This window comes from Delphinus delphis, chromosome 3 (genome assembly GCF_949987515.2).
Source record: "Delphinus delphis chromosome 3, mDelDel1.2, whole genome shotgun sequence".
Taxonomy (NCBI): Eukaryota; Metazoa; Chordata; class Mammalia; order Artiodactyla; family Delphinidae; genus Delphinus; species Delphinus delphis.
The window spans coordinates 55,985,886-56,009,073 of record NC_082685.1 but is presented as its reverse complement, the minus strand read 5'-3'; the positions used below and the strand labels follow the sequence as shown (position 1 = coordinate 56,009,073).

Genomic DNA, 23,188 nt, shown 5'->3' with positions numbered 1-23,188 from the left:
AAACTATACAGTAATAAAGTAATCTATAATATTCGATTGAAAGAATGGTTTGGAAAAAGATTTAAACAATCTTCTCTACCTATGGAGTCCTCTATGGAATTACAACTAGAGAGTCTATACTTGTTGAAAAAGTAACCTCCAAAAAAAGAATTGAGCCATGAAAGACAAATGCAGGTGATAATTTTAAAACACTATATAATCTAACAGATTTGAGGAGAGCTCAAATGTCAAGAGTCTGGTTTTCTTCTGTACATATTTACATGACAAAAATTACAAACAAAAAAGCATATGATACTATTGATGGCATTTTCTTCATTGAGTATATGTTTTAAAGTTTTAAATATTTACTGAAAATATTCTGTAAATTACTATGCATGTATTGTTAATACCACACCATCAGTTGGATTTTAAGCACTTAATATTTACTTTTCTCAAAAGTAAATTTATTTATCCTGGTTTTGTAGGTTCACATCAATCATGGTTCCATAATAGAAGGTGAATCAACATTAACTGATGATATTTTCAACTCACATATTATCATTTTCTTTTTTATCGTTGTATATTAAAATATTTTAAAATTATGATTATTAGTAACTGTTAGGTGAGTTGTCTTGAAAACTGATTACTGTTTAACTTCTTTAGTGTTTGGATGTTCTGAATGCCAAGGGGAAAGTCATGATAATAATGATAGTAAAAATCTTTCAAAAACTAAAGAGAATGATAAACATACTATTAAAGATTATATCAGAAACAAATTTAGTAACATTATCTTATGTCTTTAAATTACTGTTTTGAATACTGAGAAGCAAATTAATTTCAATTGACTTTGTATTTTCTATTAATCATTTCTTTTCAATCTAAACTTACCCCCCCGTCCCACCCCCATGCTGCCCGGCTTGTGGGATCTTAGTTCTGCAACCAGGGATTGAACCCAGGGCCACAGCAGTGAAAGTGCCAAGTCCTAACCACTGGACTGTCAGGGAAGTCCCAAAGCTAGTTTATATAGTACCATTTTTCCATATTTGTTTTATACATTGACATAAAAATAATACTTGCAGTCATACCTATCACTTATACCAAAATTAAAGAAATGTATTTGAGGTTTATGCTTTACATGTAAAACATCAAGTAATAGAATTATTGATCTTCTGGCCCCTATTTTATTCACAGGCAAGGAAGATTTTGTAACATTTAAGGAATTCTAGGGAGTATATACATAAGTAGAATATTAAATTTTTAAAAAAATTTAAAATTTTTGGCTGCGTTGGGTCTTCATTGCTGTACGCGGGCTTTCTCTAGTTGTGGCGAGCAGGGGCTACTCTTCGTTGCGGTGCGTGGGCTTCTCATTGCGGTGGCCTCTCTTGTTGAAGAGCATGGGCTCTAGGCGCGCGGGCTTCAGTATTTGTTGCACACGGGCTCAGTAGTTGTGGCTCGCAGGCTCTAGAGTGCAGGCTCAGTAATTGTGGTGCACGGGCTTAGTTGCTCCGCAGCATGTGGGATCTTCCTGGACCAGGGCTCGAACACGTGTCTCCTGCATTGGCAGGTGGATTCTTAACCACTGTGCCACCAGGGAAGCCCCTAAATATTTTTTAAGTGGAAAAATTGGTCCATTTTATATTGGCCATATTTTTTAAGTGTAGTCCAAGTCCATACAGCAAATAAACTGTATAATTAAAAAGAGATGAAATTAGCACATAGTTAACCTGGTAAATAATGTGATTTCTTTCCATGTTTTAATTTCTACTGGAACTCAAAAATTTTATGGAGTAGTGTATCTCACAAACAACATTAGGATTTTGATTTCTTTCATGAAAAATATATGTGCATTCACAATTGATCTCAGTTATGATTTATCAGTAATAGCAACTTGAAGAAATGCCTGTCTAGATGCATCTAATTTGCAAATAGTGCCATTTCCACATTACAGTTTTTGAGTTAACATTAAAAGTAAGTAGGTAATATAGAGAAAAATGAAAGAAATGGATTTTCAGTAATTTGAAAATCAGCCTTCGAAATGGATCTCAGACAAGAATGCTTTTCAAATAGTTTTAGTTACTTTGAAAATAATATCAACAAAAGCCAATATTAAATACTGCAAATAGGAATATAAACTTGTTTTATGAGTAACGTAAAGACTAGTATACAAACATCGCATCAAAATAGTAGAGAAAAAGTCAATAATTTTAGTAAGTAATATTTAAATATGGAAAGAAATGAAAAATCTAAAACTCTTAAAGTCAGGGATTATACAAACCCTAAATAGAATAGACCAATACAAATCATTCTAGTAAAGATTGGGTGTCACAATTTCAGTAGTATTGATTTTGCAATATTTTAATTAAAGTTGATATATTTTATTAAAATTTTAGTGATATATTTGATTAGAGTAGGGAAAATAATACATAAGAGTCATTGAAATTGGGAAATATTTAACGAATGTAAGGTAAATAAAGCAGAACAAAGTAAAATACTCCCCTTTCATCCACATGATGGCTCTGGACACCGCAAGTTTTTTTGGTTTGTTTGTTTTTAGCAACAAAGGAATACAGAGAGCTTATTTTCCTTAGAAAGGAAAAAAGCCACTCCATTTTTTTTCACACTGCTGAAGCTCAAAAGGTGAGCAAATACAAAATTATATCAAATTGGGAGTTAAGTTTCCAAAAGCTATATGGTAGTGCAATAGACATTTGAATATTGCAACGAATTTGCGATGGTATATTCCCAGAGAAGAGGTGCGGGATCCCGGCGCCTGCTGCTCTCGCTTCTGCTCCTCGCAGCCTGGGAGGCGGGCAGTGGCCAGGTGCACTAGTCGGTCCCTGAGGAGGCCAAACAAGGCATCTTCGTGGGCCACATCGCCCAGGACTTGGGGCTGGAGCTGGCGGAGCTGGTGCCGCGTCTGTTCCGGGTGGCATCCAAAGGCCGTAGGGACCTTCTGGAGGTAAATCTGCAGAGTGGTATTTTGTTTGTGAATTCTCAGATCGATCGGGAAGAGCTGTGCGGGCGGAGCTTGGAGTGCAGCATCCACCTGGAGGTGATCGTGGACCGGCCGCTGCAGGTGTTCCATGGGGAGGTGGAGGTGAAGGACATTAATGACAACCCCCGAAGGTTCTTGCGACAAAAACAAACACTATTTTAGAATCAAGAATAGCGGATTCGGGCTTCCCTGGTGGCGCAGTGGTTGAGAGTCCGCCTGCCGATGCAGGGGACACGGGTTCGTGCCCTGGTCCAGGAAGATCCCACATGCCGCGGAGCGGCTGGGCCTGTGAGCCATGGCCGCTGAGCCTGCGCGTCCGGAGCCTGTGCTCCGCAACGGGAGAGGCCACAACAGTGAGAGGCCTGCGTACCGGGGAAAAAAAAAAAAAAAAAAAAAAAAAGAATAGCGGATTCTAGGTTTCCGCTAGAGGGCGCATCTGATATGGATATCGAAAGAAACGCAGAACTGAGATACAAGTTACAAGCTAATGAATATTTTGACTTGGATGTTAAAACAAATGAAGAGGAAACAAACTTTTTAGAGCTAGTTTTGAATAAACCAGTAGGTAGGGAAGAAACGCAAGAACATCGTTTATTGCTGATTGCAATTGATGGAAGAAAACCTGAACTAACAGGTAGAGTTCAGTCATTGATCAATGTATTGGATGCGAATGATGATGCCTCGGAATTTGATAAATCAATTTATAATGTCAGAATACTGGAAAATGCACCGAACGGGATATTAGTTATTAAACTGAATGCCTCAGATGCAGGTGAGGGCATTAATAAGGAAATAGTGTACCTCTTTAGTAATCTTGTTCTTGACAACGTAACATCTAAATTTGCGATCAATCTAATAGTGGGGAAATAACAGTTCAGGGAAAGAAAACTGGATTATGAAGACTGTAATTTATATGAAATTAATATTGATGCCGTTGATAAAAGTCCATTCCCATTAACTGACACTGCAAAGTAATAGTGAAAATCCTGGATGAGAATGATAATAGCCCAGAGATGGTCATAACCTCCTTATCTCTGCCTGTGCAAGAGGACGCCCCACTGGGCACTGTCATCGCCCTGATCAGTCTGTCAGACCACGACTCCGGTGCCGATGGGCAGGTGACTTGCACCCTGATGCCTCATGTCCCCTTCAAGCTGGTGTGCACCTTCAAGAATTACTATTCATTGGTTCTACATAGCGCCTTGGATCGCGAGACTGTGGCCAACTATGAGGTGGTGGTGACCGCGAGGGACGGGGGCTCGCCTTCCCTGTCGGCCACAGCCAGCGTGTCCGTGGAGGTGGCCGACATGAACGACAACGCGCCCGCGTTCGCGCACCCCGAGTACACGGTGTTCGTGAGGGAGAACAACCCGCCCGGCTGCCACATCTTCACGGTGTCGGCGCGGGACGCGGACGCTCAGGAGAACGCGCTGGTGTCCTACTCGCTGGTGGAGCGGAGGGTGGGCGAGCGAGCGCTGTCGAGCTACGTGTCGGTGCACGCGGAGAGCGGCAAGGTGTATGCGCTGCAGCCGCTGGACCACGAGGAGCTGGAGCTGCTGCAGTTCCAGGTGAGCGCGCGCGACGCGGGCGTGCCACCTCTGGGCAGCAACGTGACGCTGCAGGTGTTTGTGCTGGACGAGAACGACAACGCGCCCGCGTTGCTGCTATCCGGGCCGGGCGGCGGGGCGGGCGCGCTGAGCTGGTGGCTCGGTCGGTGGGCGCGGGCCACGTGGTGGCGAAGGTGCGCGCGGTGGACGCGGACTCGGGCTACAACGCGTGGCTGTCGTACGAGCTGCAGCCGGCGGTGGGTGGCGCGCGCAGCCCGTTCCGCGTGGGGCTGTACACGGGCGAGATCAGCACGACTCGCGCCCTGGACGAGGCGGACGCGTCGCGCCATCGCCTGCTAGTGCTGGTGAAGGACCACGGCGAGCCGGCGCTGACGGCCACGGCCACCGTGCTGCTGTCGCTGGAGGACAGCGGCCAGGCGCCCAAGGCCTCTTCGCGGGCGTCGACGGGCCCGCTGGCGCGGAGGCCGCTCTGGTGGATGTGAACGTGTACCTGATCATCGCCATCTGCGTGGTGTCCAGCCTGTTGATGCTCACGCCGCTGCTGTACACGGCGCTGCGGTGCTCGGCGCCGCCCAGCGAGGGCGCGTGCGGGCCCGGGAAGCCCACGCTGGTGTGCCCCAGCGCGGTGGGGAGCTGGTCTTACTCGCAGCAGAGGCGGCAGAGGGTGTGCTCTGGGGAAGGGCCGCCCAAGGAAGATCTCATGGCCTTCAGCCCCAGCCTGCCTCAGGGTCCCATTTCTACGGACACCGTGAGTCTCAAAACTCTTACAGCAATTTTTCGTCATGTCTTTAATATGAAATATTTAATATTATCCTCTATCTTCTCTTTTTATTTTAAATTATGGCTTTATAAGTAATTATTGTATCCTTTTAGATATAAATTCTCTTGGTACTAATTCATTTACTTATAGTTACGCTTAAAATTTACTTTGTTTGAGAAAATTGTTTTGCACTATAGTGTTTATTTCAGTAACAATCCCCTTTTTATAAGGTTTTAAAAGTTTGAGTTAATGGACTAGTTTTCTGTGGACCATAGAAAGCATTTGCAGACTGAAATTTTTAGTTGAACGTTTCAATTTTCAAATATTAGTGTTGTAGTAAGATACTTGTAAGATACATACTTGGCATTATTATTTATTGTCAAAGCCCCATGTTGTAACTACATAGAAATATTTAACATCATCGTGTCAATTTGCCTTTTTTGTTCTCCATATACTATCCGTTATTTAAGTATTTTTATTACACATATTGAATTAAGTTTTTCAGTAATATTTGTGCATTGAATGACTCTTTCAAGTCTGTTTAAATGGTTGGCCTTGGCATACTAATGGTGAATTTGATATTTATAATTAAAACTTTTTAGCTCTAGTGGCTTCATTTTATTCATTTTTGAATACAAAATACATTTACATGATTTAAAATGTTTTAAAATGTTTCCATTCTACCTCCAATATCAAACCACTTAATATACCTGCTGAATATTTCAAACTTTCCAATTTCTTGGCTATTCTTCTAGAGAATTTTTCATATACTAATAAACTCCCGTCTCCCATTTTAAGACATAATATTTGTGTTGATTTTCCTTCCCCCTTCATTTAATATAATTTGTCTATCATGACTTATTACTTAAGGAGTTTTTTCATTCTTTTTTCCAGCCCATGTTGTCCCATTTTGCAGATACGTCATAATTCCCCACCTCTAACATCAACATTTAGTGGAACAATGATTAGTTTTTCTCTATCTTACTTTTTCTTTTCCAATACACAAATTATTATATTGGTGAGAAATAATCATGAATTCTCACAGTTGGGAAAATCTTAACATTTTTGAGTTAGAAAACGTTTGTATTTATTGTTGCCTTTTGTTTTTAGATTTTAAAAAACTGTACTATGATATAACCACCCCCCTGAGTTTGTTGTTTACGAATACCATTTTTACAACAAAGCCATACATTTTATCTACTATAGGCAAGAGTGCTCTCCATCTCAAATACAGAGAACTATTTTTCTACACTTCTTTAAAAAACAATATGGGTTTAGCCAGGAATAAATATTCCACATTTCATATGACAAAATGTCAATTCCCCTTTTTATTGCTTTCCTATTTCTTGCATTGTCACATGTATTTAATTTTATAAGTACACTTGTATCATACTATTTAAACATTTCTAATACCTCATTACTTTGGGGGAGTCCTATAAATGGAGAGGGCATTCTCACCACTGTGTAAATTTGTAGGTAACAGTTGTCAGCTTTTTAAAAATCAAGTTAAATAAATCAAGTTAATTTAGTTTTGAAATATAAACTTTTTATTTATAACTGAGAATTTTCTTTGCTGGGCGAGGAAGATGTTCACGGATTGACTAAACTTTTTTCTCACACAATCTTCTCCCTTGACTAGATGAACTGTTTGAGTAAATAAATAAACAAAAATATAAGATGTTTCTTATAAGGAGACCAGTATTTTCCTTTTCCAATGAAAAGGAAATTGCATATATGATTTCAGTAACATTGTATAATTTTCTACTTGGAGCCAATAAATAGAATTATTGCAACTGTTCCAGTTAATTGGACTATATTACCAACCTTCTGGAAATTGCTAGGAACTTCAATGGAAAGACAGATTTGATACTTTAATTAACTAATTTAAAAGTTGATATTCAAAGAGATTCTTCACTTAGGGCAGCAATTTATGAAATACCTTAACCACTGTAGAAAACCTTCAACTAACAAGACTGTAGGCCAATATATCTTTTTTTTTTTTTCCCAGTACGCGGGCCTCTCACCGTTGTGGCCTCTCCCGCTGCAGAGCACAGGCTCCGGACGGGCAGGCCCAGTGGCCATGGCTCACGGGCCCAGCCTTTCCGCCGCATGTGGGATCTTCCCGGACCGGGGCACGAACCCGTGTCCCCTGCAGCGGCAGGTGGACTCTCAACCACTGCACCACCAGGGAAGCCCCCAATATATCTTTTGTCAAGGCCTTTCTTCCTGTAAGCAAAGGAACCTTTATTTGGGGGCTTATTATTGGTTGTCAAATGAACTCTTTGTTTACTCAAAATAAGTGTAATAGAAAGCGATAAGGACTACTACTTATCAGGATAGATCTAGGTTAGTTATTTTAAGATATTGTCATGTAAGTTATGTAAAATGTTCTCATGTTGGGGGGTACTTTGTATTACAGTTGTCTGTGAGGATTTTACAAGTATATCAGAATTGTGCAGAAGGGTGAGTGTTGGCAAGTGTCCGTTTGAAAATTCTTTTTAATAACTTTCATTGTCTCCTTTTGAGAAAGACTTTAATTACCTACAGTTGATGACATTAAGGATGAATTCATGGTAAGATGATATTTTGGCATGACTTTGATATGAGTAGAGCATTTTTACAGGTAAAGATGGAGGTAATTTTTAAAAAATTGAACAAAGGTTGTATTGCGGAAGAAGGAAAGCAAGTGATCTATGTTGTCTGCAAAATAGAATATTGGAGAGTAGTTGAAAATAACACTGCCAAGTGAAAATAACACTTGGCTTGTGATCATATCTCAGGTCACATAGAAGTGATTCTAACATCTTGGGATTTATTTGTTTAGTGCAATCCAATAAAAGCTGTACCCATGAAGATAAATATGGTGGTATGTGAAAAGACAGATGGACAGATGGACTATAGGCCAACTTTGAATAGGGCAGGTAAGGGAGATGGAGTAATAAAAAATTGATATAGGTGACATGTAGAATGTTCATGCCATTAAATAAAAGGTGAATTTAAGGGTTTGAATTTGGGGGGTATTAATGATTTATCTTCATAATCTTTAAATTGTAATCAAATTATTTTCTAGGAGTCATCAGCATGTATGGCTAAAAATGACAATTATAACCATTGAAAAGGGGGAGGAAGATGTGAGTTTGGGAATACCTTCAATAGAAGTCTTGTCTGAAATGTTGGAAGGGGATGAGAACACAAATGAAAGCATATAAGAGGTTGAGGTAGAAAGAAAAGGATAAGGTCATTTAGGAGCAGCGGAAGGATCAGAGCAGCAAAGCACAATAGGTAGAAATTCCACAAGATGGAGAAGTATAAGTAGAAATTCCACAAGAAGGAAAATATTTTGAGGGGGAGGACTAATATAAGCTGCAGAGAAATTAAGAAATGTTGTAAAGAATATGTGCTAAAATTTTCAGCCTCCATTATTAAATTAAAAAATATTATTAGGAGTAGTTGATGTTCACTCAACAAAGAAAGAATGGACTTTGATAATCTATAAGGTTTTTAAAATTTGGGTAAAACTTGCTAATTTAAAATTACACTCTTTTCTCAAAATATAATAGTATATTCTGTGACAGAAATACATGCACATGTTTCTTCTCTATGCAACTATGTAGGATAGTTTGCACTTCTAATTCCCAAGCCTGGTTCATATCACACTTAAGCTTTCTAAAATGGCTGATACAGTTTTTCCTTTATTGGGAGGAAAGTTGTTTCACTATGAGTATTTTGAACCCTTACCCTACTCTAAACTAATAAAAGAAAACAGACGAGATAAACTGACCCTTCAAATTACAAACATGAGGATATTTACTATTAAAATAATGCAAAACATATATATGTAATATAAATATCTATATCTTTAATTTCAAGAACTATAGCGTAGCTTCGTTGTGAAGTCATTACTTACCCTTTCGAGCCGCATGATGTCGCTGTCTACCGTGAAGTTACACTAGCTGTTATTCAAGTCCATTGCTCCCGTTACTGCATCCTTCCACGAGTGTTGAATGATGGCAGGCGCAGAAGAACTGAATTAACAGACTCGGGATCATACAATATTTCATCTTAATGCCTAGACAAGATTTCCTGATGGAACTAAACCAGCAAGTATTTGAAATGCTTATTACACCTGAAGGCCGACTGAGATCCCGGTGTTTGCTTCTCTCGCTTCTGCTCCTTGCAGCCTGGGAGGAGGGGAGCGGCCAGGTCCGCTACTCCGTCCCAGAGGAGGCCAAACACGGCACCTTCGTGGGCCTCATCGCCCAGGACCTGGGGCTGGAGCTGACGGAGCTGGTGCCGCGCCTGTTCCGGGTGGCGTCCAAAGGCCGCGGGGACCTTCTGGAGGTAAATCTGCAGAATGGCATTTTGTTTGTGAATTCTCGGATCGACCGGGAGGAGCTGTGCGGGCGGAGCTTGGAGTGCAGCATCCACCTGGAGGTGATCGTGAACCGGCCGCTGCAGGTGTTCCACGTGGAGGTGGAGGTGAAGGACATTAACGACAACCCGCCTGTGTTCCCGGTAAAGGAACAAAGAGTGTTGATTTACGAATCTAGGCTGCCAGATTCGTTGTTTCCACTAGAGGGCGCGTCGGATGCAGATGTGGGCTCAAATTCTGTCTTAACCTACAAGCTCAGTTCCAACGAAAACTTCGCGTTAGATGTGAAAACAAACAGTGATGACAGTACACAAATTGGGCTCGTGTTAAGGAAATCGTTGGACAGAGAGGAAGCGCCCGAACATAACTTATTCCTCATGGCCACTGACCAAGGCAAACCTGAGCTCACTGCCACTGTTCAGCTGCTGGTCACCGTACTGGATGTGAATGACAATGCTCCCAGTTTTGGACAGTCAGAGTATGAAGCAAAAATATTTGAAAACTCAGATAACGGAACAATAGTTATGAGACTGAATGCTTCTGATAGGGATGAAGGAGCTAATGGGGAGTTTTCATACTCTTTTAGTAGTCTTGTTCCACCCATGGTTAGTAACCAGTTTAGAATAGATCCAAATACTGGAGAAATAGTAATTCAAGGGAATTTAGATTTTGAAAATATAAATTTATACAAAATCCGTATTGATGCGACAGACAAAGGCCACCCACCCATGACTGGTCATTGCACCATCTTGGTGAAAGTTTTGGATAAAAATGATAATGTCCCTCAGATTGCACTGACTTCCTTATCCTTGCCTGTCCGAGAGGACGCTCATTTCGGCACTGTCATTGCCCTAATTAGCGTGTCCGATCTCGACTCAGGTGCCAACGGGCAGGTGACCTGCTCTCTGACGCCCCATGTTCCCTTCAAACTGGTGTCCACCTTCAAGAATTACTATTCATTGGTTCTGGACAGCGCCTTGGATCGCGAGAGTGTGTCGAACTATGAGGTGGTGGTGACTGCGAGGGACGGGGGCTCGCCTTCTCTGTCGGCCACAGCCAGCGTGTCCGTGGAGGTGGCCGACGTGAATGACAACGCGCCCGCGTTCGCGCACCCCGAGTACACGGTGTTCGTGAGGGAGAACAACCCGCCCGGCTGCCACATCTTCACGGTGTCGGCGCGGGACGCGGACGCGCAGGAGAACGCGCTGGTGTCCTACTCGCTGGTGGAGCGGCGGGTGGGCGAGCGAGCGCTGTCGAGCTACGTGTCGGTGCACGCGGAGAGCGGCAAGGTGTACGCGCTGCAGCCGCTGGACCACGAGGAGCTGGAGCTGCTGCAGTTCCAGGTGAGCGCGCGCGACGCGGGCGTGCCGCCTCTGGGCAGCAACGTGACGCTGCAGGTGTTCGTGCTGGACGAGAACGACAACGCGCCCGCGGTGCTGCTGCCCAGGCCGGGCGGCGGGGCGGGAGCGCTGAATCAGCTGGTGGCTCGGTCGGTGGGCGCGGGCCACGTGGTGGCGAAGGTGCGCGCGGTGGACGCGGACTCGGGCTACAACGCGTGGCTGTCGTACGAGCTGCAGCCGGTGGCGGGTGGCGCGCACAGCCCGTTCCGCGTGGGGCTGTACACGGGCGAGATCAGCACGACGCGCGCCCTGGACGAGGCGGACGCGCCGCGCCATCGCCTGCTGGTGCTGGTGAAGGACCACGGCGAGCCGGCGCTGACGGCCACGGCCACCGTGCTGCTGTCGCTGGAGGACAGCGGCCAGGCGCCCAAGGCCTCTTCGCGGGCGTCGACGGGCGCCGCTGGCGCGGAGGCCGCTCTGGTGGATGTGAACGTGTACCTGATCATCGCCATCTGCGCGGTGTCCAGCCTGTTGGTGCTCACGCTGCTGCTGTACACGGCGCTGCGGTGCTCGGCGCCGCCCAGCGAGGGCGCGTGCGGGCCCGGGAAGCCCACGCTGGTGTGCTCCAGCGCGGTGGGGAGCTGGTCTTACTCGCAGCAGAGGCGGCAGCGGGTGTGCTCTGGGGAGGGGCCGCCCAAGACCGACCTCATGGCCTTCAGCCCCAGCCTTCCAGCTTGTCCAGTAGTGGTGGATATGGGCGAGCTTCAGGATTTAAATGGTGATCGGCTTTCCAAAGTAAGTCTGAATTTTCATAATTACCAGTTAATATTTATTTTGAAATGTTATAATTGTTTTCGTTCGGTTTATATTTACACTCTCTTTTTTTGAAAAATTTGAATAATTTTACATTATATACGTCTTTTCCTTTTTGTCAATCATTATGATCTCTTTGGTTTATTAATGTTGACTTAAAGTGGAATCAGACGTTATTAATATCATTCTACACCTCAAGATTTTTGTCTTGAAACTCAAAATTTCATTGGATACATTCATTTGTGATGCATTTAGAAATTTGCATTGGTAATATTTTTTTTAACATCTTTATTGGAGTATAATTGCTTTACAATGGTATGTTAGTTTCAGCTTCACAACAAAATGAATCAGTTATATATACACATATATTCCCATATCTCTTCCCGCTTGCGTCTCCCTCCCTGGTAATATTTTTTTTTTCTTATTAATGTTGTGGAGCTTTCATTACTTTCCATTTGAACTTCAGGAGGGTTATTTCACAGTTACTCATTTTTTAATAATATATTGACATTTCAACGTCACTTTATTACACTTTTATCCTGTCAGCTTCCTTCTTCCTTCCTTTCTTTCCTTCTTCCTTTTTTTTGTTTTAATGCTTCTGTTTCACCAACACTTTCAAGTTATCCACTTTGTTTAAGGGCCCTGTTCATCATATCTTAATCTAGATTCCTTTTGGGGCCTGGTGATTCCAAGAGTCCAAGAGTCTGTAGTGCTTATTTACTGTTGGCCTTTTAAACCATTTAGAGACAAAGTACATAGTATTAGTTATCAGACTGAATACTTCTGATTGGGTTGAAGAAGTGAATGGGGAAATTTCACACTCTTACAACTACCATGTGACACCCATGGTTATTGCTCAGCTTATCAGGGATTCAAATATCAGACAAATAGTAATTCAACAGAATGTGAACTTTGACCAAGTACATTCATGTAAAATTTGCATTGAACTCTCAAACACTGCAAATCACTTATTTATGTTTGATTTTTATTTGGTGGGTTCCTTTCATAGAACTATTTCTTCTAATTTAATGCTTTCATTATTCACTCTGTATTATGATTTAAACTCTTCACTGTTTCTTTACATGCAGGAAGCAGAGAATAGTGTTTATTGTTGTGAGTTTTGAAGCCATCCTTCCTTGCCTAAATTCCCCCCTACCAATTTTGTTCTGTGCAGCCTTGCTTAACCTCTCATTTTTCAGTTTTCCACCTGTAAAGCTGGGATGATAAATAGTAATACCTATCACAGGTAAATGCTGAAGTACTTAGTAAGTTGATACTTATAAAGTGCTTATGATAGTATTAGCTAAATAGTAAGAGCTTGATCAATTTGGCTATTAATATTCTGAAGAGGAATAGGAAAATCTAAAATGTCAGAAGGTCATCATTATGGCTTCTATATTATTTTTATTTTATGTAAAGGCTATTTATGGCCTCCCTATAAATAATTAATTTAAGATGTATTTTAATTAATCCAAGATGTCTCTAACATTTTGAATGCCATTGAAGAAAATTTTGATCCATTTTTTCTATGTTGAAAATTGAATTAAGATTTTGGCAGTGGAAAAGCATTTTGGATTTAAAAAATACATTTAAGCTGCTGAGCCTTTGGTGCTTTGCTGAAGGTGATTTTAACTTTTTGTGTTGTCCATGTTTTCCTAGGAAGTATTAGACTACCTTAAACTGGAATGACATATTTTCCTACATTTACAAGTTATCCAGGGTCCATCAGAGGACTGAACTGGGGTTTGTGCTCCCCAATATTTTCATTTTCTATTTTTGAAATGGTGGAAACCATTGGTAGCGTTTCTGATTTTTAAAAATAAGTAAGCACACAATAGTTTTGTTTTGGTTTTTTTTTGGTGGCGTTGGGTCTTCGTTGCTGCACGCGGGCTTTCTCTAATTGAGGCGAACGGGGGCTACTCTTCATTGCAGCGCGCGGGCTTCTCACTGCGGTGGCTTCTCTTGTTGCGGAGCACAGGCTCCAGGCGCGCGGGCTTCAGTAGTTGTGGTGCACAGGCTTAGTTGCTCCGCGGAATGTGGAATCTTCCCGGACCAGGGCTTGAACCCGTGTACCCTGAACTGGCAGGCGGATTCTTAACCACTGCGCCAGCACAGGCTTAGTTGCTCCGCGGAATGTGGAATCTTCCCGGACCAGGGCTTGAACTCGTGTACCCTGAATTGGCAGGCGGATTCTTAACCACTGCACCACCAGGGAAGCCCCACACAATAGTTCTTAAACACATACTTAAAAGTGACAAATAGACTATTGTTGTATAATCAATAAAGAGTGTCATTTGTATAAATAGTGATATCTAACAACCATAAAAATAGTATGCTTTCTTAGGAAATAGAGAAGAACCATAGGCATCACTCTTGAGTAAACATTTAGAAAATATTCTAGGATGGTCTCTAAGGACATGATGCTGTGTCAAGAATGATTGAATTAACAAGACCCAGCCCCTGGCTTCAAGAAGTTTATAGAAAAATAAAGATATCTGTCATACATAAATATAACCATCTTAGAGGCAGAATATTATAAGAGATACAAGAGATGTAAATCACTGTGATTGTATTGAACAGAAATATCCACCTATTTCCCTTGTTGAAGGAGTCCTTCAAGAGTTTTGACATTTTAGTGGTTTTTAAATGGAAAAGTTTCCTTTGGGAGAATATTGAGTATAACCGGTATTCTTGGCAACAGAGGAACTTAAGTAAAGTACACAGAAAACCCCAAATGTGCCTGGACACAGGGAAGTCTGTTTTGGTTAAAACATATAGTTCCCATAGGAAAGAGTATGAGATAAAGCAGGAAAAGTAATATGAGACAGATCTCTTGGGTAATTTGAGTACTTGACTAAGAAATTTTGACTCACCTCTCACATCATTTGACAGCTATCAAAAAGAGTAAATCCATAGGAATAAAAGGTGTTTTTCAGGAAGATGACTGCCAGGATTAAGAGAAGGATAAATGGAGTTGTGACAAGATGATGCAATAAGAAGCTATTGCAATAATTCAGGATAGCAGCATTATTTAAAACTCATTTAGGCAGATATTAAACTTGGAAAGCCATAGCATACAGACATTAATTATTTTATTTGCAGTTGGGAAGATGGATGTGAAACATTAAAAAAAACTTACTCTGTTAAGTAGAACTAAAAAGGATAAAACACCCCAAGCTTGATTAAAGGACTGCTTTAATTAAAGGACAGTTGAGTACCAACATTTAGCTGATGAAATAATCTTAATCATGTTGGAGATTGTAAAAACAGGTGGATACTCATAAAACATGAGGCTTAGAAAGAATGAAAGGAAAAAAGATATAAGAACCATGAAATCCTGAAACAGAACATGTAAATTCTGATGAAAAGAGAAATTCAGAATACTTCGTCCTCGCAAAATGCACTTAATACAAATTCTTCCTTTTCAAAGATACCCCAAACCTTCCCTTATTGTACTTTCTTAAGACAAGTATATGAATTAGTTGCTAATATTTCTTGCTTCCTAAAAACAACTTTTCTAAGTTTTTCTTCCACTAGATTCTTGAGATCCTGGGTCCCTAGAGAGACCAGGAGTTTCCTTAACAGAAATCTAAGAAAATGGAGCTTCCTGGACTCTGAAGAGAGGATTTTAAAACTTAGGGTTGCTAACATAATTTTGTCACTTGGATTGTTATCTTTATTTTAAAACTTTGTGGAAAAACATATTTTCAAGGCTTGAGAACTACAATTATGGTCACACTAAACATCCAGAAGTGAAATATCCTAAGAATGCCTTCAGCCAGCATGAGAAATGTTGTCCTACACTTTAACAAATATTTGTAGAAATTCAGAGATTGAAATAAAACTTTGCACCTTATTAATATAAAGTTGATTTTTGTAATTCGTACTTACTTTTTGGGCCACATGATGTCGCTCTTTACCATGAAATTCTCTTAATTCAAGACAAAACTAAGCCATCCCTTTTCACATCGGAAAGAGTCTCCACTATGTTTCAGTACCCGGAGGTTGAACAATGGCGAGCCTATCAGGATAATAAAGAAGGGATAAGAAGATTCCTCTAAGTTTTGCGACAAGTTACGCAGTTTAGAATAAAATACCAATAATTTGAAATGTACTCAAATCTAGGCGACTCGGGGAACAGGCATCTACTGCTATTTTTTATAATTCTCATAGCCTGGGAGACCAGGAGCGGCCAGGTCCACTACTGGGTCCCGGAGGAGGCCAAACACGGCACCTTCGTGGGCCGCATCGCCCAGGACCTGGGGCTGGAGCTGGCGGAGCTGGTGCCGCGCCTGTTCCGGGTGGCGTCCAAAGGCCGCGGGGACCTTCTGGAGGTAAATCTGCAGAATGGCGTTTTGTTTGTGAATTCTCGGATCGACCGGGAGGAGCTGTGCGGGCGGAGCGCGGAGTGCAGTATCCACCTGGAGGTGATCGTGGACCGGCCGCTGCAGGTGTTCCACGTGGAGGTGGAGGTGAAGGACATTAACGACAATCCTCCCGTGTTCCCCGGAACACAAAGGAATCTGTTTATCGCGGAATCCAGGCCGCTTGACTCTCGGTTTCCACTAGAGGGCGCCTCCGATGCAGATATCGGGGAGAACGCTCTGTTGACTTACAGGCTGAGCTCCAATGAGTATTTCTCTCTGGACGTACCAACCACTGACCAACAGGTAAAGCCTCTGGGACTTGTATTACGAAAACCTTTAGACAGGGAAGAATCTCCGGAACTTCATTTAGTGCTCACGGCCACTGACAGAGGCAAACCTGAGCTGACTGGCACAGTTCAGTTAATCGTCAAAGTGCTGGACGCCAATGACAACGCCCCAGCTTTCGACAGAACACTCTATGCGGTGAAATTACCAGAAAACGTTCCCAATGCAACGTTTGTAATTAAACTTAATGCCTCAGATTTAGACGAAGGCTTGAATGGGGATATTATTTACTCATTCTCTAGTGACGTTTCTCCAGATATAAAATTTAAGTTCTACATAGACTCCCTAAGTGGGAAGATTATAGCAATAGGACATATAGATTTTGAAGAAAGTAAAGCCTACAAAATTCCAGTAGAGGCGATCGATAAAGGCCTCCCACCCCTGGCTGGTCACTGTACAGTTCTTGTGGAAGTTTTGGACGCTAATGACAATGCTCCAGAGTTGACTGTCACTTCCCTGTCGCTTCCTATCTCAGAAGATGCTCAGCCCGGCACTGTTATCATCTTGATTAATGTGTCTGACCAAGATTCTGGTGCCAATGGGCAGGTGACCTGCTCATTAACGCCCCAGGTCCCCTTCAAACTGGTGTCCACCTTCAAGAATTACTATTCGCTGGTTCTGGACAGAGCCTTGGATCGCGAGACTGTGGCCAACTATGAGGTGGTGGTGACCGCGCGGGACGCGGGCTCGCCTTCCCTGTCGGTAACAGCCACCGTGTCCGTGGAGGTGGCCGACGTGAACGACAACGCGCCCGCGTTCGCGCACCCCGAGTACACGGTGTTCGTGAGGGAGAACAACCCGCCCGGCTGCCACATCTTCACGGTGTCGGCTCGGGACGCGGACGCGCAGGAGAACGCGCTGGTGTCCTACTCGCTGGTGGAGCGGCGGGTGGGCGAGCGAGCGCTGTCGAGCTACGTGTCGGTGCACGCGGAGAGCGGCAAGGTGTACGCGCTGCAGCCGCTGGACCACGAGGAGCTGGAGCTGCTGCAGTTCCAGGTGAGCGCGCGCGACGCGGGCGTGCCACCTCTGGGCAGCAACGTGACGCTGCAGGTGTTCGTGCTGGACGAGAACGACAACGTGCCCGCGGTGCTGCTGCCTAGGCTGGGCAGCGGGGCGGGAGCGCTGAGTCAGCTGGTGGCTCGGTCGGTGGGCGCGGGCCACGTGGTGGCGAAGGTGCGCGCGGTGGACGCGGACTCGGGCTACAACGCGTGGCTGTCGTACGAGCTGCAGCCGGTGGCGGGTGGCGCGCACAGCCCGTTCCGCGTGGGGCTGTACACGGGCGAGATCAGCACGACGCGCGCCCTGGACGAGGCGGACGCGCCACGCCAGCGCCTGCTGGTGCTGGTGAAGGACCACGGCGAGCCGGCGCTGACGGCCACGGCCACCGTGCTGCTGTCGCTGGAGGACAGCGGCCAGGCGCCCAAGGCCTCTTCGCGGGCGTCGACGGGCGCCGCTGGCGCGGAGGCCGCTCTGGTGGATGTGAACGTGTACCTGATCATCGCCATCTGTGCGGTGTCCAGCCTGTTGGTGCTCACGCTGCTGCTGTACGCGGCGCTGCGGTGCTCGGCGCCGCCCAGCCAGGGCGCGTGCGGGCCCGGGAAGCCCACGCTGGTGTGCTCCAGCGCGGTGGGGAGCTGGTCTTACTCGCAGCAGAGGCGGCAGCGGGTGTGCTCTGCGGAGGGGCCGCCCAAGGCAGATCTCATGGCCTTCAGCCCCAGCCTCCCTCCATTCTTAGGTTCAGAAAACGCGGGCAAACTGCAAGATGTTGATCATTGCACGGAGGTAGGTCCATTTAAACTGATATTAAAATATTTAAGACGAAATTTTATAATTTATAGTATTTCACATTTATTTTCCTTTTTATAATATATAGCACGTTTTCACACTTCAGTATACAAACGTTACTGTGGTTTAAAAATATTTAAAATTAATCGTTTTTTCCCCCAGATTTATTGCGATATATTTGGTGAATAGCATTGAGTATGTTTAAGGTATAAAACGTGATGATTTGATACATGTGTATATGGCGAATTTAATCGCTGTTTCTCAGTGCCATCAGACATTAACCATTCTCCATTGTTGGGTTTCTATTCAAATTCAAATTTTTCTTGGATAAATTTCTTCTTACTGAATACGATTTTATTCTTTGTAATACCTTTCTGAACCCTAACAACAACCTGTTTATATACATTCCTCCAACCCTAACAACCTGTTTATATACATTCCTCCAATGTACATTTATATACATTCCTCCAAATAGCATTTATTTTTCATTGTATGTAGTTTTAACCTTACTTCATATACTATGTTTCGAGAATATTTACATATATTCTGGGGATTACTTTTACTTTAAGATCAGAGCCCATCCATTTTATTTTCTTCTCTCTCTTAGGGTCTGTTACTTAAGTATAGAGAAACAGATATTACTATATATACTACATGTATATAGTGTTTATTGGTATTTTAAGCAGTTTAGTAATAAAGTACAGAATAATAATTTCTCTTCAAAATTTGCATGTTTTCATTTTCTTACCAAATTTATTATAGACCAGATAAAAATAAAACCAAAAGTGAACAAATATTTAATATTCCTTTCAACAGAATATCAAATAGAACATTGTACTATTTCAAGATATGTGCTTTATTATCAGATACTTTTTTAGTCATGTCAATAACAACATTTTTGGAGGATCTATATATAGTAACTAATTTCTTTTAATCTGATAAAAATCTTCTTACTTCTAATGATTAATATTGAGGAAAATACTATCAGCACTTTGTAGATGAGTTGGAATATTATGGAAAAATATTTCACATTTAAACATATTTTATATATGACTTAGAAAAATAATTTGATTAGAAAAATTATTAATTCCATTCTTGCTGTTCAAATGGTTAATTTATAAATCTTTATTACACAGAATATGCAGGATGATTAGGACTCATTAATTCAAGTTAACATTTTTAGTTTTGTATAGTAAAACTTTGAGAGTCCAAGAATGTTTATTATTATTTTTTTAATCTTTTCATTTTTTTGTTCTTGTCTTTTTTAAATCTTTGCTTCTTGTAACTGTTTGACCTGGCTTGATGTTAGTTGGTCATAGATTTTGAGCATATTCCTTTGGAGAGAATGGTGAAACTTAATGGAATGGAATGAATGGTTTCTGGAACGCTCAATTCTTAATTTGTTATTAATATATTTCTTAATTTCTTTAACATTTATGACCAGCAATGTATGACATTTTATTTCCTTTGCTTACCTGTAAGTAACCTGAAACTAGTATTATTTTGTGGTTTATTTTATATTTCTCACAATACCTTCAGTGCCTAAATTTTATTTGGCTAGTAAAAGCACATTACATGAAAGAAATAATTTTAATCCTTAATTTTAATGGCTGTGTTGTTTTTGTTTTTGTTTTTTTTGCGGTACGCGGGCCTCTCACTGTTGTGGCCTCTCCCGTTGCAGAGCACAGGCTCCGCACGCGCAGGCTCAGAGGCCATGGCTCACAGGCCCAGCCGCTCCTCGGCATGTGGGATATTCCGGGACGGGACCGGGGCACGAACCCGTGTCCCCTCCATCCCCCTGCATCCCCCTGCATCGGCAGGCGGACTCTCAACCACTGCGCCACCAGGGAAGCCCCAATGGCTGTATATTTTTAAAATATGTTTATCTGTACTGTACTGTTTGAATCAAATGTGGAGTTTCTCCCTTGTGAAAGTGATGGTACACTTAGATTTTCTATTCTGTCTATGCCTACTGATTCTTGGATATAACTTTAATTACTCAATTCTCCTAAATGTTTAATTGGTTTTTAAAAATTCCTTAATTAGAAATAAGACACTTAAAAATAAAAGAAACAAGACACTTTCCATCACCTACCATTTATTTGACACCTCTCATCATTTCGATAATTTTAGTTCTGTGTTCCTACAACTCTCTAATTGATATTCGAATTTCATTTTAGGGGTGTGCTTATCACAAAGATGGAGTCAAAATCTAATCTGTATTTTAACACTTTGCACTCTTCTATGTTAATGGTTTTATTTGTTTATTTTTAACTTTTTATTTTATATGGGTGTATATAGTTGATTAACAATTTTGTATTAGTTTCAGGTGAATGGTAATGATTTTAGCTATTAAATATTTCCTAAATTGAAAGGTACCAGAGGTCAGTTATTAAATACTGTGGATTCTGGAGCTTCCTGGATTAAAACTCCACCTCTTCCAGTTTTTTTCATATAGCCTTTGATAAAGCATTTATTTCAATTCCTTGGTTTCACATTCTACGCGTGATGAATATAAATTCTATTGCATAGAATTTTTGTATAGAATTTTTGTATCAAGTAAGTTAATATTTATAAAGTTGCTTATAAAACATCTGTCAAATACTATGTGCATAACAAAATTTAGTTATTATTCAAAAGAGTTCAAGGAGTTAATAACTGGAAAAAGAAAAACTAAAATGTTAGAAAGTCATTATGGCCTTCTATATTACTCTTATTTTATGTAAAAGTTATCTTTTGTGAAGTTATTTTCAGGTTAACCTACAATGTGTCAATATTTTGAATTCTTTGTGATAGAATTAAAAAACTCATCTAAAAGTCAGTTTCACCAGTTTTGGGAAGTCCAATTACCATTGTGGATGTGGAAAACCTTTTGGAATCTAGAAATTTAGTTAGATAAAGTCTTCTCAAGGAAAGTTTAGACTATCTTGTGTTGACAGTGATGTCTTTTTTCATACTTATAAGTTGCTTCAGATCATTTAGAGGTCTGAGTAGGTGTTTGAAATCTTTGTTCTTTTCCATTAATGGTGTTTTCCCTTCCTCAAAAATAAGTACACAGTATGTTTTGATGACGATTTAAAAGTTAGTAGTAGTTACTGCCTGTTAACCATGGAAGTAGACCATTTATATAGAAAGTGTTATAGAATAACTTTTAAAATATAGTCATCAGTCTTCATTAATCATTAGTAGGACCCTTAGGGGATTCCAAGACCATGTTAGCATGCCAGCGACCACTGAATTATCAAAACCCAGCCTCTGACATCAAAACGTTTGAGATAAAATAAATATATGGGTCATACAATGAAAGACAAAATATTATAACAGGCCCAAAAGCAAAGCTGGGGTTGAAAGAAAATCACTCCCTATTTGTCTTTCTGAAGGAACACTTGAAGAGGCATGGTGTTTTCAATGGTTTTTAAAAGGGTAAGTTACCCTGAGAGAATATTGAGAATAATGAATAATTCTGTGAAGGAGAAAATTAAGCAAACTTGAAGACACACAAAAGCCTCTATATGACTGGAAACACGGAATAGTCCACTGTGGTTAAAACATATGGTTCACATAGAATAAAGTCAGAAAAAGTAATATGAAAATATCTCTTGATTCTGAGTACTAGACTAAGTAACTTTGAGTAGTAGATTAAAGAATTTGGATTCTTCAGAAGTAAATTGGGAACTATCAAAAGATCTTGAGCAAAAAAATTCAACACCGTGTTTCAGAAGATTGGATGGAAAGACAATCTAGGAAGCTACTGCAATAATGAAGGATAGCAGCAATTAGTTAAAAACGTTTCTTAGGCAGGTAGCTGTAAGAATATGAAAGAAAAGATAGATATACAGGAGCATTAATGGTACCATAAACTGATAATTTTGCCTTTACTCTTGAAAAGCACTAAAATCTAGATGTAATTAATCTACTTGCAGTTTAGAATGAGAGTAGTTCACAAATGAGCTTTCCTTGTTAAATAGATACTAAGAAGGAAAAATCCCAAGCATAACTTTAAAAACAGAAATTGTCCTAAGTACTAAGGATGAACAATAATGAAATTAAAATGTATGTATTATGAAAAGACATAATGTAAACTATATTGGGGATTGTAAAAAGATATTCATAAGTATTAAGGCTTGGAAAAATGCAACTATATAGATATAGGAATGCAACACATTTCTGAAAAGAAATCACATTAATTCTAATAAAAAGAAAAATATAGACTAGTTTCCCCCTACAAAATATATTAAAGCAAATTCTTACTTATATTAAAATATTTTACATATATTCAATTCATAAAATTACTTAAGAAAATACTTCAATTTGTTGCTCAGTTTTCTAGATTTATTTTTTTTCAGACATGAGCAAGTTTCTTTTTCATCAGTAGATTTCTGGTCTCCTAGAGACCCTAGGAACAGTGAGTCATCGAATTCTTCTAGGCAGAATCCTAAGTCTACGTATGTGGGAGATCCTGAATTACAGAACAAAAGAATTTTCCAGTTTAAAATCCCTGGTTGTTTAACTGATCATTTTAATTCTCACTTCATTTCTGTGATTATTTTTAAATTGTGTGGAGAGTTTAGTTTCCTCAGGTAACAGAAAGCCACAGTTTTGGTTTATACTAAACATTTAGCTGCACTTATTTCACATGAATGCTTCCAACAAGAGAAATGTCCTTCTCTATTTCATCAACGATTAAGAAAAAATTCAGAGAATGAAACAAAACTTTGCAGGATAATGGCGAAATGTTTATTCATAGAATATGTACTTACTTTTGGGGCCACGTGATGTCACTCTCGGCTGAGAAATTCTCTGATTCAAAGCCATCTTTTAGGCTTTGGAAAGACAGTCCGGTCTTTTATAGTCTCCTAGGGCA

The 23,188-nt window shown here is 41.1% G+C and overlaps 3 protein-coding genes across 6 annotated transcripts in view; all 3 read left to right on the top strand.

Annotated features, from left to right (window-relative positions):
- LOC132423210 (protocadherin alpha-4) overlaps positions 1 to 23,188 on the top strand; it is a 173,248-nt gene that overhangs the window by 23,537 nt on the left and 126,523 nt on the right. For 2 of the 4 annotated variants that reach the window (XM_069540585.1, XM_069540581.1), the window contains exon 1: positions 9,389 to 11,809. The exons of the other annotated variants lie outside the window; for them this stretch is intronic. In XM_069540585.1, coding sequence (XP_069396686.1) covers positions 9,389 to 11,809 — 2,421 coding nt within the window. Of the gene's footprint in view, positions 1 to 9,388; positions 11,810 to 23,188 lie in introns of those variants that run through there. 4 annotated transcript variants of the gene reach the window in all.
- Positions 2,711 to 6,229, top strand: LOC132421613 (protocadherin alpha-5-like). The gene is given in 6 exon segments (XM_060006436.1): positions 2,711 to 3,129; positions 3,358 to 3,932; positions 3,935 to 4,666; positions 4,669 to 4,989; positions 4,992 to 5,290; positions 6,197 to 6,229. Coding segments are annotated over 6 exon segments (2,379 nt in total).
- On the top strand, positions 15,937 to 19,478 carry LOC138414011 (protocadherin alpha-7-like). Its single transcript, XM_069540498.1, has 2 exons — positions 15,937 to 18,321; positions 19,461 to 19,478. The coding sequence occupies exons 1-2, from the start codon at positions 15,937 to 15,939 to the stop codon at positions 19,476 to 19,478; spliced, it is 2,403 nt and encodes an 800-aa protein (XP_069396599.1).